General features: G+C 44.1%; 1 protein-coding gene across 1 annotated transcript; it reads left to right on the forward strand.

Annotated features, from left to right (window-relative positions):
• The first annotated feature begins 12,809 nt into the window (after positions 1–12,809).
• LOC135387628 (beta-2-glycoprotein 1-like) lies at positions 12,810–13,724 on the forward strand. The gene has a single exon (XM_064616739.1). The coding sequence runs from the start codon at positions 12,810–12,812 to the stop codon at positions 13,722–13,724; it is 915 nt and encodes a 304-aa protein (XP_064472809.1).
• The last annotated feature ends 269 nt before the right edge of the window (positions 13,725–13,993 follow it).

The raw sequence follows: 13,993 nt of genomic DNA on the forward strand, positions 1-13,993 counted from the left end.
ACCTAAAAAACTCCACCATCAATCCCAGTGGCCCTTCCGACGTTGATGTGCAGATATTTTTATAAGTATTGTAGATTCGGCATATAAATTCTTGCACGTTCATTTCTGTAGTTTGTACCATATCTCCGAATACGACCATGTCTAGGATGTATTGAAATGCAGCGATAATGAAATCGTTTCGCTGTTTTTTTCCTTTTCGAAGCAGTGTTTTATCACATCTTCCCATGACTTATGGTAGCGAGTACAAAATCTGTCCATCTTTTCAATGTAGAGCAATTGTCTCTTCTGTTTTCAAGTGCACGTCTACACTTAATTAAAAGCATATCTATGCTTATTTTATTGATTAAAATTTTTTAGAATGTTATTAATATCCACATGCCATGAGAATTATGGAAATTGATTTACAAAAAGATGTGATGAGCAAGAAAAAATGTGCTCTTTCAATGATTCTATGTACAAGGCCATGCTAGAGCCCGTCCCTCCCTAACTTGATGTTGGTGTTGGGGGTCGTCAGGTTTCATCACGCTTTATCGCTTGAATCCACTAGTTGATCATGTTTATTCATTGAAAATGACAAGTTTCTGTAGAGATTCTACGGTGTATTCACGCTGCTTGCTTAGAAATGATTTGTCTGAATTAATTATTCTTTTGTTTCAGGTTCGACTGATATTCCATGAGTTGGACATTATGTATGCATGATGTATTTATTGTGTCATATTTGTTTCAATTGTTCACTCGATTGAGAAAAGTAAAAATAATCTCCGAGTTCGAAATGCCTCATATTTCTGAGTTGTGTTTCACATTTGGTTTTCCTGTGTGGTTCATCTACATAGAACTTTCTGTTGCAAGATATTACAAAAATTGATGTAATTAAATTTGTTTCTCGTTTTCGATTGAGTATTGTTGGTACCATTTAATAATTTGGACTTTCTCTACATATTCAATAACAATATCGCATCTGTACAAACTTAGTCGACTTGTCAACCACTTTGACGAAAGATTTCCGTTTCATGGAAAGGATACGAAAAGATAGTGATCCCCGCGAATAATATCGACATCTATTTGCGCTGCACAATAAAATATATCGCCTTTGAACTATCTTATCTGACCTCTAGAACGTCCTGTTTGCTGGATGAAGGAATATAGCCCCCAACCCTTTGAGTGATAAAGCATGGGAGCTTGGTCATATAGATAGAGGCATAAAGTCTCCCAGCTTTGAGGAGAAGAGTGAAAACCGATATGAAAACAGTGCATAATTTCTATGTCTTGGATACCTCCACCAAGGTTCGTAGCGTTGTTAGAATGAAAATTGTATGTTGGTCGATTTTATGATGATTCAATGATAGAATATTTTCCTCTGTTGTTGTTTACATGTCGCCGCTTAGAGTGTTCCCCTGTTCTTCAGCGTTAAGTCTGTGCTATATTGTAACACTTCTCCTTTGGATCGATTGATTAGCTATTATTTCCCTATGTGTTGGGTGGTGCGCAGGTTTGGCTCTCTATTAATTGTAGCTGTTGATTGTGTTGTTTCTCGTTATTTCCTTACGTCTATGCTGTTCACTTAATAAGAAATTAAAAGTTCTGTAATGTTGGAATTGCGCTCGAAATGTTATGACAGGTAATCACGCTATTGCAATGATGGTTCTCACGTGTAGGAATATTGGACTTTTTATAATACAACTTGTAATTTGATTGTAATCATATTGATTAAGAGTATCTTCTTTGTAGAGGTATAGATTTTATTTCCTCTTGTGTTCGTGTCGTTCGTGTTTCGTGGTATTCCATACATGTTTCTCGTATTGATCGATTCGTTTTCAGTTATTTATCCTTTGTGTACCTTTTGTTTATGTGATAGGTTTTGGTTCTCTATTAGCTGTTGATCGTGTTTCTCATTATTTCCTTGCGTGTGTGCTATCGTTTAGGTTTGGATGGTGTGCCGTTCAAAGTGTTTCTCTGCTATTCAGTGCTAGCTCCGTGCATGTTTCTCGGTTTGATAGACTATTTTTCAATTATTTTCCTGCATGTGTCTGTCGTTTACATGTTGGATTGTGCATTATTTTGGCTCTCTATTAATGCTAGCTGTTGATTGTTTTGTTTCTCATTATTTCAGTATGTCTATGCTGTTTACTTAAAACCCTCTAATGCTACACGTATCACATGTGCTACGCTTTATTAGACGTTCGAATACTTCGTATTTCGCAGTTCTGTATCCCTGCAATGCCCATAGTAGCTTTACAGTGGCTAGAAGGAGAAGTGTGCCGGGAGCCATATACACGCCATGCGATAGGGAAGCGGAAACCGCAATGACAAGTTCTGGCATTGCAGAGGGCGTTGCAACCACTAGGGGAGTCGGGTCGCGGGAAGCAGACGCTTACTTGTCAACTCAACGTGTGTCGTTTCTAGCATTTGTTTGTTCAATTTGTGTCTCTTTGGGCGCTTTTGTGTGTCACTTAGCGAAGTCTGGGTATCCAGTCTTCACGGCATGGTCCATGCCACCGTGAGGACGAGCATGAGGTCTTCCTGTTCCGGCCAACGAAGGAAACTATTCGCAGAGAAGAGTCGACGCGTAGCGTAAAGCGCGCGGAGAAAGGACTGACCATTGACTGCGTTGTGTGTGATCGGTAATTCGAGGAAGGGTATACCATGAGGATTCTTCGGCACATCATTGGCGACGAAAACGTTGAAATTCCGAGGGACAGGTCGCTGCTAGCAGACGATGCCGTTCCAGCCCTGTTTCCGGACGCACCGAAGTATTTCACGAAGAAAGTGCGCCCATCAAAATAAACCTGGATTCTGTTGCGCAGGTGCACAACTTCAACCTGTTGTGCATCAACAGTGATGGAAACGATTTTGCAATCGCTGTCAACGTACGGATCATGAAACAATGGTCAATGACATGACGCATAAAGAAAAATGAAACGGAATTCCGTGTCGAAAATTCCCTTTTTGCTGCACACCGACTTAGTCTGGACTGGTTACAAAACGGAAAAATCGCCGTATAAAAGCTGTATGCAGTGTGCTTGATATATAATTTGATAAGGGCTGGTTAGAAAGTGGTTAAGAATTCCTGTTTAGAAAATGTATACAGTGCGCGTAATAAACCCTGTACGCACCTTTATTCAGGTTTCTGTCTGCTAGACTGGGAGCGAATAGGCTGGATAGGTCATGGTTATAAGAGCTGTATATAAACTAGAAGATCATTTTCATAAGCCGCACAGATCCAAGAAAGTGAGTTCACCAGCTGCTTCGACGTCTACTATACCCTGGCCATGGACTGGCCAAGCTCATTTCAGTGCTGGAAGCAGCATTTACGTAATATTTTTTTGCACTCAGAAGCTCTACGCCCGCAGTATCTTCGACTTTATGGAAGTCATGGTAGAAAGCGCACAAAAACACGGACTAGAAGAAGACGACACAAGACAGCGCTGGTGTTGTGGTCTTCTAGTCCGTGTTTTTGTGCGCTTTCTACCATGTCGTATGCTTACCAACCAGCCCGACGTTGTTTGTTATTTATGCAAGTCCTTGACCAATCTAAGGCTTGAACAAATTGGCTGTGACGTGCACTACAATGCACTGATTAGACGTGTTCTTCATATCTTTTTAGTCACACGACTGCATTCTCTTACAAAGTCTCTTTTTTCTTTCTCTCTCAAATTTTCTTGAATAAGGAGAATGTGTCAAAAAGAGAGCTACGGAAGCATTTGAAAATACGCTTGAACGGAAATGAACGAGGTCTTTCTGTTCAATCGTACGAGTATACACGAGGTCGCTTGTCTCCTCACTTATGTTCAACGAAAATACGCTATTTTTGCTTGAAAATATGCCGTTTAAAAATACTCAATATGACGTCTCGGTAAAATATAAATGCGTTCGGTACTGTACGATCATGACTCTATTTCTTTTTCTTTCTTTGTTTAAAAATTGCGCGTGCTCGTGTTCTCGTAGTTATCGCTGCATAATTAAGAGGACATGAATCAAGTACAAACAAGATTCCTTTTCAAGCTAACATGAAATCCTCGGGATTAGTGCCGAACTCCGCAACTTCCCACGTAGGAGCCCTTCGGGAGGTAACTCGCCTACTGCGACCAGCGCCACCTTGACCTTTCACTGCAGTTTTGTGCGCTTATTTCCCGGCGCCCGGCACACTTCTCCTTCTAGCCACTGTAGCAGCTTTCATGATACACCGAGCCGTATTTTCCCGATTTTAATAGTTCCGGCGGCGCCGCTAGTGGTGCTACAGCGCCTTTTAAACATGGCGTCGTCCAGCGGCGACAGCATTGCTCTTTCTTCGCGAACTTTTTATGGTCGTTCAACAAAAATACATGGTAAGTACTTATCGGTTTCTTCCTAAATCAATAATAAGGACATTTATGCATCTTCTTATGAATTTTAAAGACTGAAGAACTAGTCTAACCTTTATTATTGCTAATGATTTTCTAGCGTATCACACATACTACAATGGGCATTTGTCATGAACTTTTTTCACGTAGCATGTGTGCTACGTTTTTTACTGACGTGTTGTTTGCATTATCTTTTAAGCTCCACGGTATCGTGATGTTCTGCAACGCATCGATGATGGATGTCTCAGCGAGATTACTGACATCAGCGATGATGATGATGACTACATTCCAAGTGGAAATTCCCAAGCTGGAACCGCAAGAAACGACCCCTCTGTGTCTCCTGAGGACTCATGTGAGAAGACTGACGACGACAGCGATGCGTTCGCTAGTGGTGATGGCGCTTGTAATGTGGGGTCTGTTGAGAGGGGACCCTGGAAGAAACAACTCTTCGACGCGAGTCTGCCTACCTTCAGCGATGCTTTCTCAGAGCCCACAGCGGTAACGTCTCCACTTTCCTACTTCAGGATGGCTATCACCCCTGACATGATTGTCAATGTTGTGAAAGAAACAAACTACGACAGTGTACAGAATACTGGGAAGTCCCTGAACGTGACTGCAGCCGAAGTGGAGCAATTTATCGGCCTATACATTATGATGGGCCTTGTACAAATGCCTAGTTAGTGTACAAATGTCGCTGTTATTGGGAAACGGCTTCAAGATATGAACCCATTGCCAACGTTATGTCGAGAAGCCGCTTCGAGAGCATTATGCGTTTTCTCCACTTTGTGGACAACCTGGCAGCAACAGAGGAAACAAAGAAAGACAAAGCATGGAAGGTACGACCGTGGTTGTCAGCACTTCAGGAAAACTTTGCAAAAATCGAGCCAGAAGAATACAACAGCGTTGACGAAATCATGGTTAGCTTTACCGGCAGGTGTAGTGTGAAGCAAGTGTGTAGTGTGATGCCAGGAAAGCCCCACCCATGGGGTAAAAAAACTATGGGGTCGAGCTGGGTCTTCTGGTATTTTGTACCAATTCGATGTCTATCAAGGCCAAGCAAATCGGGATTACAGATTTGGCTTAGGGGGTCATGTTGTGATGTCAATGTGTTCCCAGCTTCTAGAAATGAATGGATACAAGGTTGCAGCGGATAATTTCTTCACTTCACTGGATCTAGCGAGCAACTTTGTCACTAAAGGAACAGGCTTTGTAGGCACAGTCCGAAAAAACAGACTGAAGGACCGCAGGATCAAGCCAGAAGGAGACTTGAAAAAAGAAGGCCGAGGCTCGTATGATAGTGCTGTAGATATCAGACGCAAGGTTGCGGTTGTACGATTGGTTTGACAACAGAGCAGTGACAATAGTGTCAAACTATGTTTCAACAGAGCCTGTTGGCAGTGCACGAAGATGGGATCGAAAGTCAAAAAAGTTCATCCAAGTTCCCCAGCCGAGGGCCGTGGCTGAATATAATAAATGCATGGGGGAATAGATGTCCACAAGTACCTTGTGGAGCTCTACAAGTTCCATCTCAAGTCACGCAGATGGTATCTCTATTTGTTTTACCATTCTATCATGGCAGCAGTTGTCAACTCCTGGCTCCTATACCGCCGACACTGTGAACAGCTACAAAGTAAGGCGGGAGGCCTGAGAAAGTTTCAATCTGAGCTGGCAGCATCACTAATTGGTGCGGGAAAGAAAAGTGGTGGACGTCCTTCAAGCTCTTCAACACCACCACCAAAGAGGAGAGCCAAGCAGGCTGCTATGCCAGATGATGTGAGATATGATGGGGTAGACCATTTTCCGTTTTGGGGTGAGAAGCGCCTGAGGTGCAAGTCCTGCCCACCAGAACTTAACTCGATGTCATTCACGTACTGTGGAAAATGTAAAGTGACCTTGTGCTTCACAAAAAAACAGGAACTGTTTTGTTCGCTACCACAGGCAGTAATGCCCATTGTAGCACTTGTGATACGCTTCCTAATAAATGATTTATTTATTTTTTACAACTGAAATTCGTTGTGTAGTGTGTTGGATTCATAAAACAAAGTAAGGTTTGTAGTGACTCTCAGAATGAAAATTGTATGTGACTCGACTAGACTAAGTCACGAGGATGATTTTATAATAGTTAAAATGATAGATTATTCTGCTCCTCTGTTGTTTTGATTAACCAATGTAGTGTTATAGATTTTATTTCGTCTTGTGTTCGTGTCATTCGTGTCCCATGGTTTTCCATGTTCTCTGCTGTCCACAATTAACTACATACATCTATCGGCATTTGTAATTAAAGCTCCACTATGGTGGCCACGTATAATAATGTTAAACTTTTTATAATACATCTTTTCATTTCGATTGTAATCATATTGATTAAAAATATCTTCTTTGATTAAATGTGCCATAATGGCGTATTAGCTGTTGTGCATGAAGTTACTTACATCTGTCAGAACTTTGTAATTAAAACTCCGCTAGGGTGCTCACGTATATTAATGTTAGACTTTTTATAATAAAACTTTTGATTTTATTGTAATCGTAATGATTGAAATGGGCTACTCCTTCTGCTTAATTGAAAACTCCCATTAATAAAATATATTGTGTATGATGTGTGATACCCCTTCAATCCTATTGCATCATGCCTGTAATAAATATAATTGTTGTTACGTGTATTGTGTTTCTTCTGCATCAGGTTTTTTTTTTTGCTGTGTTTTTCTCCTTCACACAGAGTCATAACATAATTTCTGACACTAATGACTTTAATATATTTTCACTTGTACTTTTGTGTATGGCTATCCTTTGCATGTAAACAGCCTACTGCACACCTGTTGTAGCTGAAAAAAAAAAACGATTGAAGTCGGCACAGATTGAAAAATGACGAAAGAAGTCGGCCCAGACTGAAGGGTAAGCGCGAACGCAGCCCTCCGGTCATGGTCCGCAAACCACAGCAGCCCTCCACCAGAGCGCGCCCGCCGGGCGCGGGAAAAAATATGCGAACGAAGTCGGCCCAGGTTGAAAAATGTGAGAGGGTAAACGCGCACGCAGCCCTACCCCCGCCGAGAAGCGCGCGGACAACCCTCCTCACACGCGCCGCGCGGAGAAAAATGCGCGCAGGGCTCAGGGCAGGGGTCAGGGGTCCATGTCGTAGTTCCCCCCCTACCATACGACACGACTAAGTACTATTGTCCAATGTTGTTTCACCGCCGCGCAATTAATTTGCAAAACCGCCCTCCCACTGGCCCAAATCACGCACTCTAGTGTGACGTTTGTTGTACAGAGCCCCTCATTGGTAGGTAGGAAAAGCCGTCTGCTACGAACACTGTAAGCTGTTTCTTGTTGACTTCTATTAGTTATATGATTTATATCAGGCTTTCCGCAACAACAAAAAAAGCATATATATGCATCCATCAGGATACAACAGACAACATAGGATTGCGATCACAAGAGGAAAGTCCGTGGCTTCTGTGCAATCTCAAAACTTACAGCAGCAGAAAACAACCAATAACGGCGCTATTGTGGCACCACCAGTTAGCCACTGAACCAACTGTGCAGTAAACAAACGGTCAGATAGGCTGCACTCTGTCTGGAAGCGCTGGGGTATCGCTGAACAACACACAGTTATATTCGTGCTTGTACCACTTGTTCTTCCCGTGGTGTCAGCGGTCCCAAAAAGTCGAGGTCGTGCCGTTGACAGCCTTGAGATCCTCAGTTTCGGACATCACGCAGCCGGAGAACGTCTGGCCTCTCCGAAGCGGTAGCAGACGCTCCGGTGTGCGCGATGTTGCTCACCTCGGTCGTGTGATCCCAGGTCCAATGATGAGCGTCCCTACCACTCACGCCACATAGTGACGCGCGTGGCGGCGCTCATCACGTGTCTATTGTGAAGGCGAAGGAGGATGTTTCGCGCGCGGGAGATTCGGGGGGCAATTGCAGGCGTCCCAATTTCGCTACGGTTGTACTAATTGAAGGAAAACTGTTTTCGGGTGCCTAACATTCTATACTGATCAAAAACAGAAACAAAGTTGTGTGCCTCTAGACTGCTCCTTTAACACCCTCTGTTACCTGCGGATGCGTAAAAATTGTTCATTTTCAAGTTTCGCGCAAGAGCGTAATCGGCATACAGGTCGTCATTTTCAATCGGGTACAGTGCGCTGTAATTTTAAGGGTGATTGAGATATTCCAATCATTCTGAGAATTGTAGGACACACCCTGCTCAAATTTTCTTCACCGGCGTACACACTGCCCTCCATTGAAGCTTTGCATTTCTCCTGGAATAACCGCTGCGGCCCTGAGCGTTAGAAAGAAGTGTCTACACTTAGGTACTTCTATGAGAGGTTCCACGATGGCGTACAACTGGAAAGGAACCACAAGTGCGTCAGAGGTTTTTCTTTTTTTACTGGGTTACAGATTTTTGCGGTTTGGAATAGCAAATGCATTGGCGTGTCTTTTGCTTGTATCGCGCAAAACAATGGCATCTCTAGCAAGTCTCCATGTCGGGCATGAAAGGGGAACCTGTCTCCACGCTTTGCAAGCTTTTGCACAACTGTAGAATGCGCCCCAGTTTTTCTGCCACGACGAAAGCAGTAACGATCGGCTCAGTGTTGCTTTCGAAGCGGTAGCGTCTTGATCCCTTACGACCCTCAACAACCCCTCAACATTCTATATTGTTGATTCAGTGCAGAATGTCGATTCTACCTTTCACGTTCCCTGGTTCGATCAGAGGAGCATGCCTTCATTTTTTGTTATGTAGCGAATTTTAAGATTACGGCAGGAGAGCGTGAGAATTTTCTTCCTGAAGGGGTTATTAACGGGCAGTATGACATTACCGACCTGTTTTGTTTTAATTGCGGTAATACTGTGCACCTAGTATGAGGAGATAGACCACTTCCTATTCCATCCGGACCTATTGCGCCTTTACAGGAAGTGCTCGCTTTGCAGGTGCTTTGCAGAGGTGTTCAGATTAGAGAACAACGACAGAGAGAGAGCATCTTTAACCGCTATCTTTACAAGAGCAACGAGTGGGGTCTAACTTCCTGTTCCTTTTATTAAATTTTATTTCTTCATCATGTGTGCTCTTGTTCGCACTCGCAAGCCTTCCCATGCATTTTAATCCAAATGTGATAACAAGGAATGCACGTCCCATCAAGACTGCCGATTAAGCATTACAGTGCTTTGAAGGGGTGGGAAAACTTCTGTATCTATATTTTTTACTGGTTCTCGCATATTACAAGGTGTCTTCATACGGGACTGTGTGCACTGTTGTTCAGGCGTAGTTAAAGTCTCTTATTTCATGTTTTCAATAGCACGCGCATATAAGCAGGTGGTGGTGGTGGTGATAGGGCTTGCCGTTGTCGGCCTCACGGCATATAAGCAGTTTTTGCGGACCGTTGGTAAGGTCCCTGGCCGCCTGCCGAAGCCAATCGCAGTTGTGTGTAACTCGAAATCGTATCCACTGATTGGTTCCGGTCGATACGGTTTGACGAAAGCCACCCTATAAAGGGTTTGATTAAAGTATCTATTATGTTCACCCCATTTCACAATAAGGCGCATCAAAACGCCTGCAAAAATTCCAGAAGAATGTCCATTAAATGCGAGAAACATCACGGACGATTCCGAGATCTTATTCTTAGAGTAATAAAAGGAAACTTATGACTCCGTTGGTCCCTACCATCTTATCGCCACCGTTTACCGTTACACCCTTCTTCCCTTTTCTGTGTTTCTCGCGGTTATTTGAGTATTTGAGCAGGATTTACTCATGAGCGTACCGAGAGGTGGCGAAGGGGCCCGTACCTCTCTCACCCCCGGAACTCCAAAGTTGCTTGTGAGAATAGTGCGCTCTTTAGTCATACGTCGTAATGATTATTCTCAGATGTCATTATAGGAACCTCTGAACACCCACACAGTGCGCAACGTCCGCACCCAGAAAAGGATGTGGTAGGGGGATGGGGGTTTCCGCTCTTCTTCCCCTGGAAGCGCTTTGCCCCCGTCCCTGGAAAAAATCCTGGAAACGCCCACGGTACCCAACACCTTTAGATAAGGAGGCAGCGTGCGCCCTACGCCACACAGGACGGGCTGCTGTTACAACGGGTACGTTTGCAACTTCCTGTCAAAATGACGTAAGGGAAGTTGCAACGTCACGTGGATTTACGCTTCCTGTCCGAAGTATTGCTCGACTCGTATAGCGTCAGCGTGTTTTCAACGTAGAAATAAACGTGTGTTCAGGGCATAACTGCAATAATTGTGAGGAAAATGGACATAAAATGTATCGTGAACCTTCTGATTCTGCTCCTTTGGAGAAATGTTATCAGCGTAAACGAGAATTGAATTGAAGTGGTGCAGGCACCTGTCACCAAATGCGCTGCCGTGTACTTATCATGTTGACTCGTGCGTGGCTGTGATAACATTATCAACTCCCCCCATAATCTGAAAATAATTTCACTAAAGTCGCAGCCTCGACCCAAACTTGAAGGAAACGGCTACATGCGTGCTATCTTCAGAGTATGGAAAATTGCTGGGCAAAATAGTGGGCCATACCTGAAATGTTGCTTGTTATCTTTGCTATCTGAAGCGCCAAGATAACCGCGTTCTCGCATAACATTTTGCGCAGCAAACATCGCGATTTCAAAGCGGACGACACATGAAACCGAAACATGCACGATGTGTCACGAAATCTTATCTTTGCCTTCAGAACAGTACGCAGTGCGTGCGAAGTATTTGTTCAAGTGCATTACTTCTTTGGAGGCATGCGTTCTCAGGCGAACTGATTTGCTTGTTGTTTAAATCAGTTTATAAAGTGTTGCTTTCCTCCAGTTCAGCGAAATTTTGGACCGGAATTCGAAGATCCAGCATGCATTGCGCCACTTCTCAACTTGAAAACCACCCATTGCTGATATGATGTCAGTGCGACATCGAACGATAAGAATGCTCGAAGCACCTCACAAAGGAAGACACTCTGTGGGTGACGTAAGCGCGCAGGCCAGTGTGTGCAGGCTAGGAGGTGTTGGTTTACCAACCAGCTTTCGTAACGAAGACCATTCTGCTGCCACCTCCAGATGTTCTGGAAATAAGCATTCTTCCACATTTTGCTTCTTTATTCTTTGTTTCTATCTAACATATAGAAGTCGTATTACATCGCTTAACAGTCGCTGCAAAAATTCGCGGGCAACTTCTGAGTTTAGGGGACCTTTGGTGAAACCGGGTCACATCTTCTCATCGACGACGGCATCCTCACGCCTCACAGAAATCAAAAACGTATCCAACCAGCTTAACGCGTGCTGGTCACCTCGTTCCACACGCTATGAGTAGTAACTCAGAATTCTGAGCAGCAGTACAGCTAAGAAAAGCTTGGTAAAAGCTTCCAGAGCTGAGTCATCACATTTTGATTCAGCGTTGGGCAATAGCTGCTGTGTAGCCGTGCCAGGTGCGCGATATCTGATGTACAAATTCACTTTCTCGTCTCCCCATGCCTCTTTCGATCTTCTTTCCTCTTCACTTGATGATTTTCTTTCAGGTTGGCTTTCTTACACGTCCTTCTGCTACCACACAGTACCTGCATAAAAGGAAGTGTCCCTGAATTGTGGTCATGGTACTGGAAAGCGGTACCTGAAGGCCGTCTGTGTCATTTATGCTTCTAACTGACTTTTGCTCGCGTCTTTCGCTGCAGTCAAGCTGACAAAGTGGGCTTGCCAATATGGGACTCGCACACAGTGGTCCAATATTGAGCCTGGTTGCATTTACATTGAGGCCACATTGGCAGCCGATATTGGACCAATATTGTGAATCCAGCACTACTGGTTCGCTGCTGTTGCGGTTTCGTGTTGTTGTGTTTTTTTTTTCTTTACCCTGTATAAGAACATTGAGAATAAGATTTTCTTTGACTAAGGGAAAAGGAATACGCAAGATAGAGCACGAAGTACACATTGACTCTATTGATGCTGTCACATGTCACGCATGACCTTCTAACACAAAGCGACAAATTATCTTTCCCATTAACATGCCACGCAAGCTAACTACAAATCTAGAAGAGCTACACAAACGCATTTGCTTATCTTCATGTTGGTGAAGTGCGGGAACGTTGATAGTAGTCAGGTAATGACGAAATTTCGTTACAAACACCTTACACACTGTTGAGGCACCTTTTCTGCATGTGTTATGCCACTTTGTGTTGCGTGGGGAGCTCATGTTTTCTAGAACGCTGCCCATGGAAAGAAAAAGCGGGAGTATTTTTATACACAGTAAATGCACACGCCTTACATATATTCTGTACGAAGTGCAGTGAAACATACGTTTTGTCATTTATTGTAAAACCTTTCGTACACGCTTGATAATCATGCTGATCAGTTTTATATATACCTAGTCTTCCGCACCGCTGTACAACAATTGTATTTTCTTTCTGTGGGGACGAAGAAGAAGACGTAGGAAGAAGACAGACCACGTACAATGGAATTACCAGCGCAGAATATTCTTCCGATGTTTCGCGAAAACATGTTTGTTGCATGCACCAGCATTCTGCTATTCTTCACTGACAGCATCGAGGCCCTTACAAATGGGAGGTGTAGCGCCGAGGACGATACAGCTCATGCAACGTTTTACAGCTTCGACGCGTACAAAGACTTCTACGATGATGGTGATCACGCAAACTACACCTGCCAACCCGGACACAGAACGAACAAGGTACCAAGGTACAGAGAAGCTGTCTGCCGAAACGGTGTGTGGATATATGGAGCGGGCAATGACAATCTACAGTGTTATCCAGTCAACTGTGGCTACCCTGGCAACATCGACCATGGCACCGTCATCGAATCTGTGTTCACGTTCCCGAACTCAGTAACGTTTAAATGCGATCGAGGCTACCGTATTGAGAAAAATGTAAAAATGCATTGCCAGTCAGACGGAAAGTGGTCGCCGCCGGAACTGCCGAACTGCGCACGGATCCAATGTGTGCAGCTCACCGCACCAGCGAACAGTAAGATTGAGACAATCGATAGGGACTTTAGGGGAGTAGTGCGTTACACCTGCAACCTGGGCTTCAGTGCTGTCGGCAACGTTGAACGTCACTGCGAAGGTCAGGGTACATGGAGCGGAACTGAGCCCACGTTTGAGGAAGTCAAGTGTCCTCCGCCACTGGCCCCCAACCATGGTACGTTTTCTGGCACTGACACCCGTGTTGGATCGAAAGTGACGTACACATGCGACGCCGATGGCTCAACGCAGACAGTAGTGTGTCTCATTGAAGGGTTTTGGTCACAGGACCCCATAGCCTGCCCTGCTCCAATTACACAGGGACCCTCACGGACGGAGAGTACAACAAAAACAACTTCCGCACAACCTAGCTACCTCAGCCGCTACCAAGGGGGAAGGACCGCATCCTGTGGAGTCGACGACAGGGACGGATTCTGAAACTGAAAAGCAGTCGTCAACCAACTGGGGCGTTGTGCTAGTGCCCGTTGTGACAGTGACCTTGGTAGTCACTGGAGCTATATTGTTCATCTATTATTGGTTCAGCGGGGCAGAAATCCCAGGGATGTCTGTTAATAGACAAGGTCTACTTACACCTTCACATAATGAATGAACTGTTAAAAATATGACATATTGAGAGGCATAAAATGTGAACAATTGATTCCTTCGTTCCTCTGTTCGTTCGTTGATTCATTGTTCCTTCTACACGT

Source organism: Ornithodoros turicata, chromosome 1 (genome assembly GCF_037126465.1).
Source record: "Ornithodoros turicata isolate Travis chromosome 1, ASM3712646v1, whole genome shotgun sequence".
NCBI classification, from domain to species: domain Eukaryota; kingdom Metazoa; phylum Arthropoda; class Arachnida; order Ixodida; family Argasidae; genus Ornithodoros; species Ornithodoros turicata.

What these genes read in the sequence shown, in the direction of transcription:
- LOC135387628 (XM_064616739.1), top strand. Translation starts at nt 12,810, where the DNA reads ATGTTTGTTGCATGCACCAGCATTCTGCTATTCTTCACTGACAGCATC.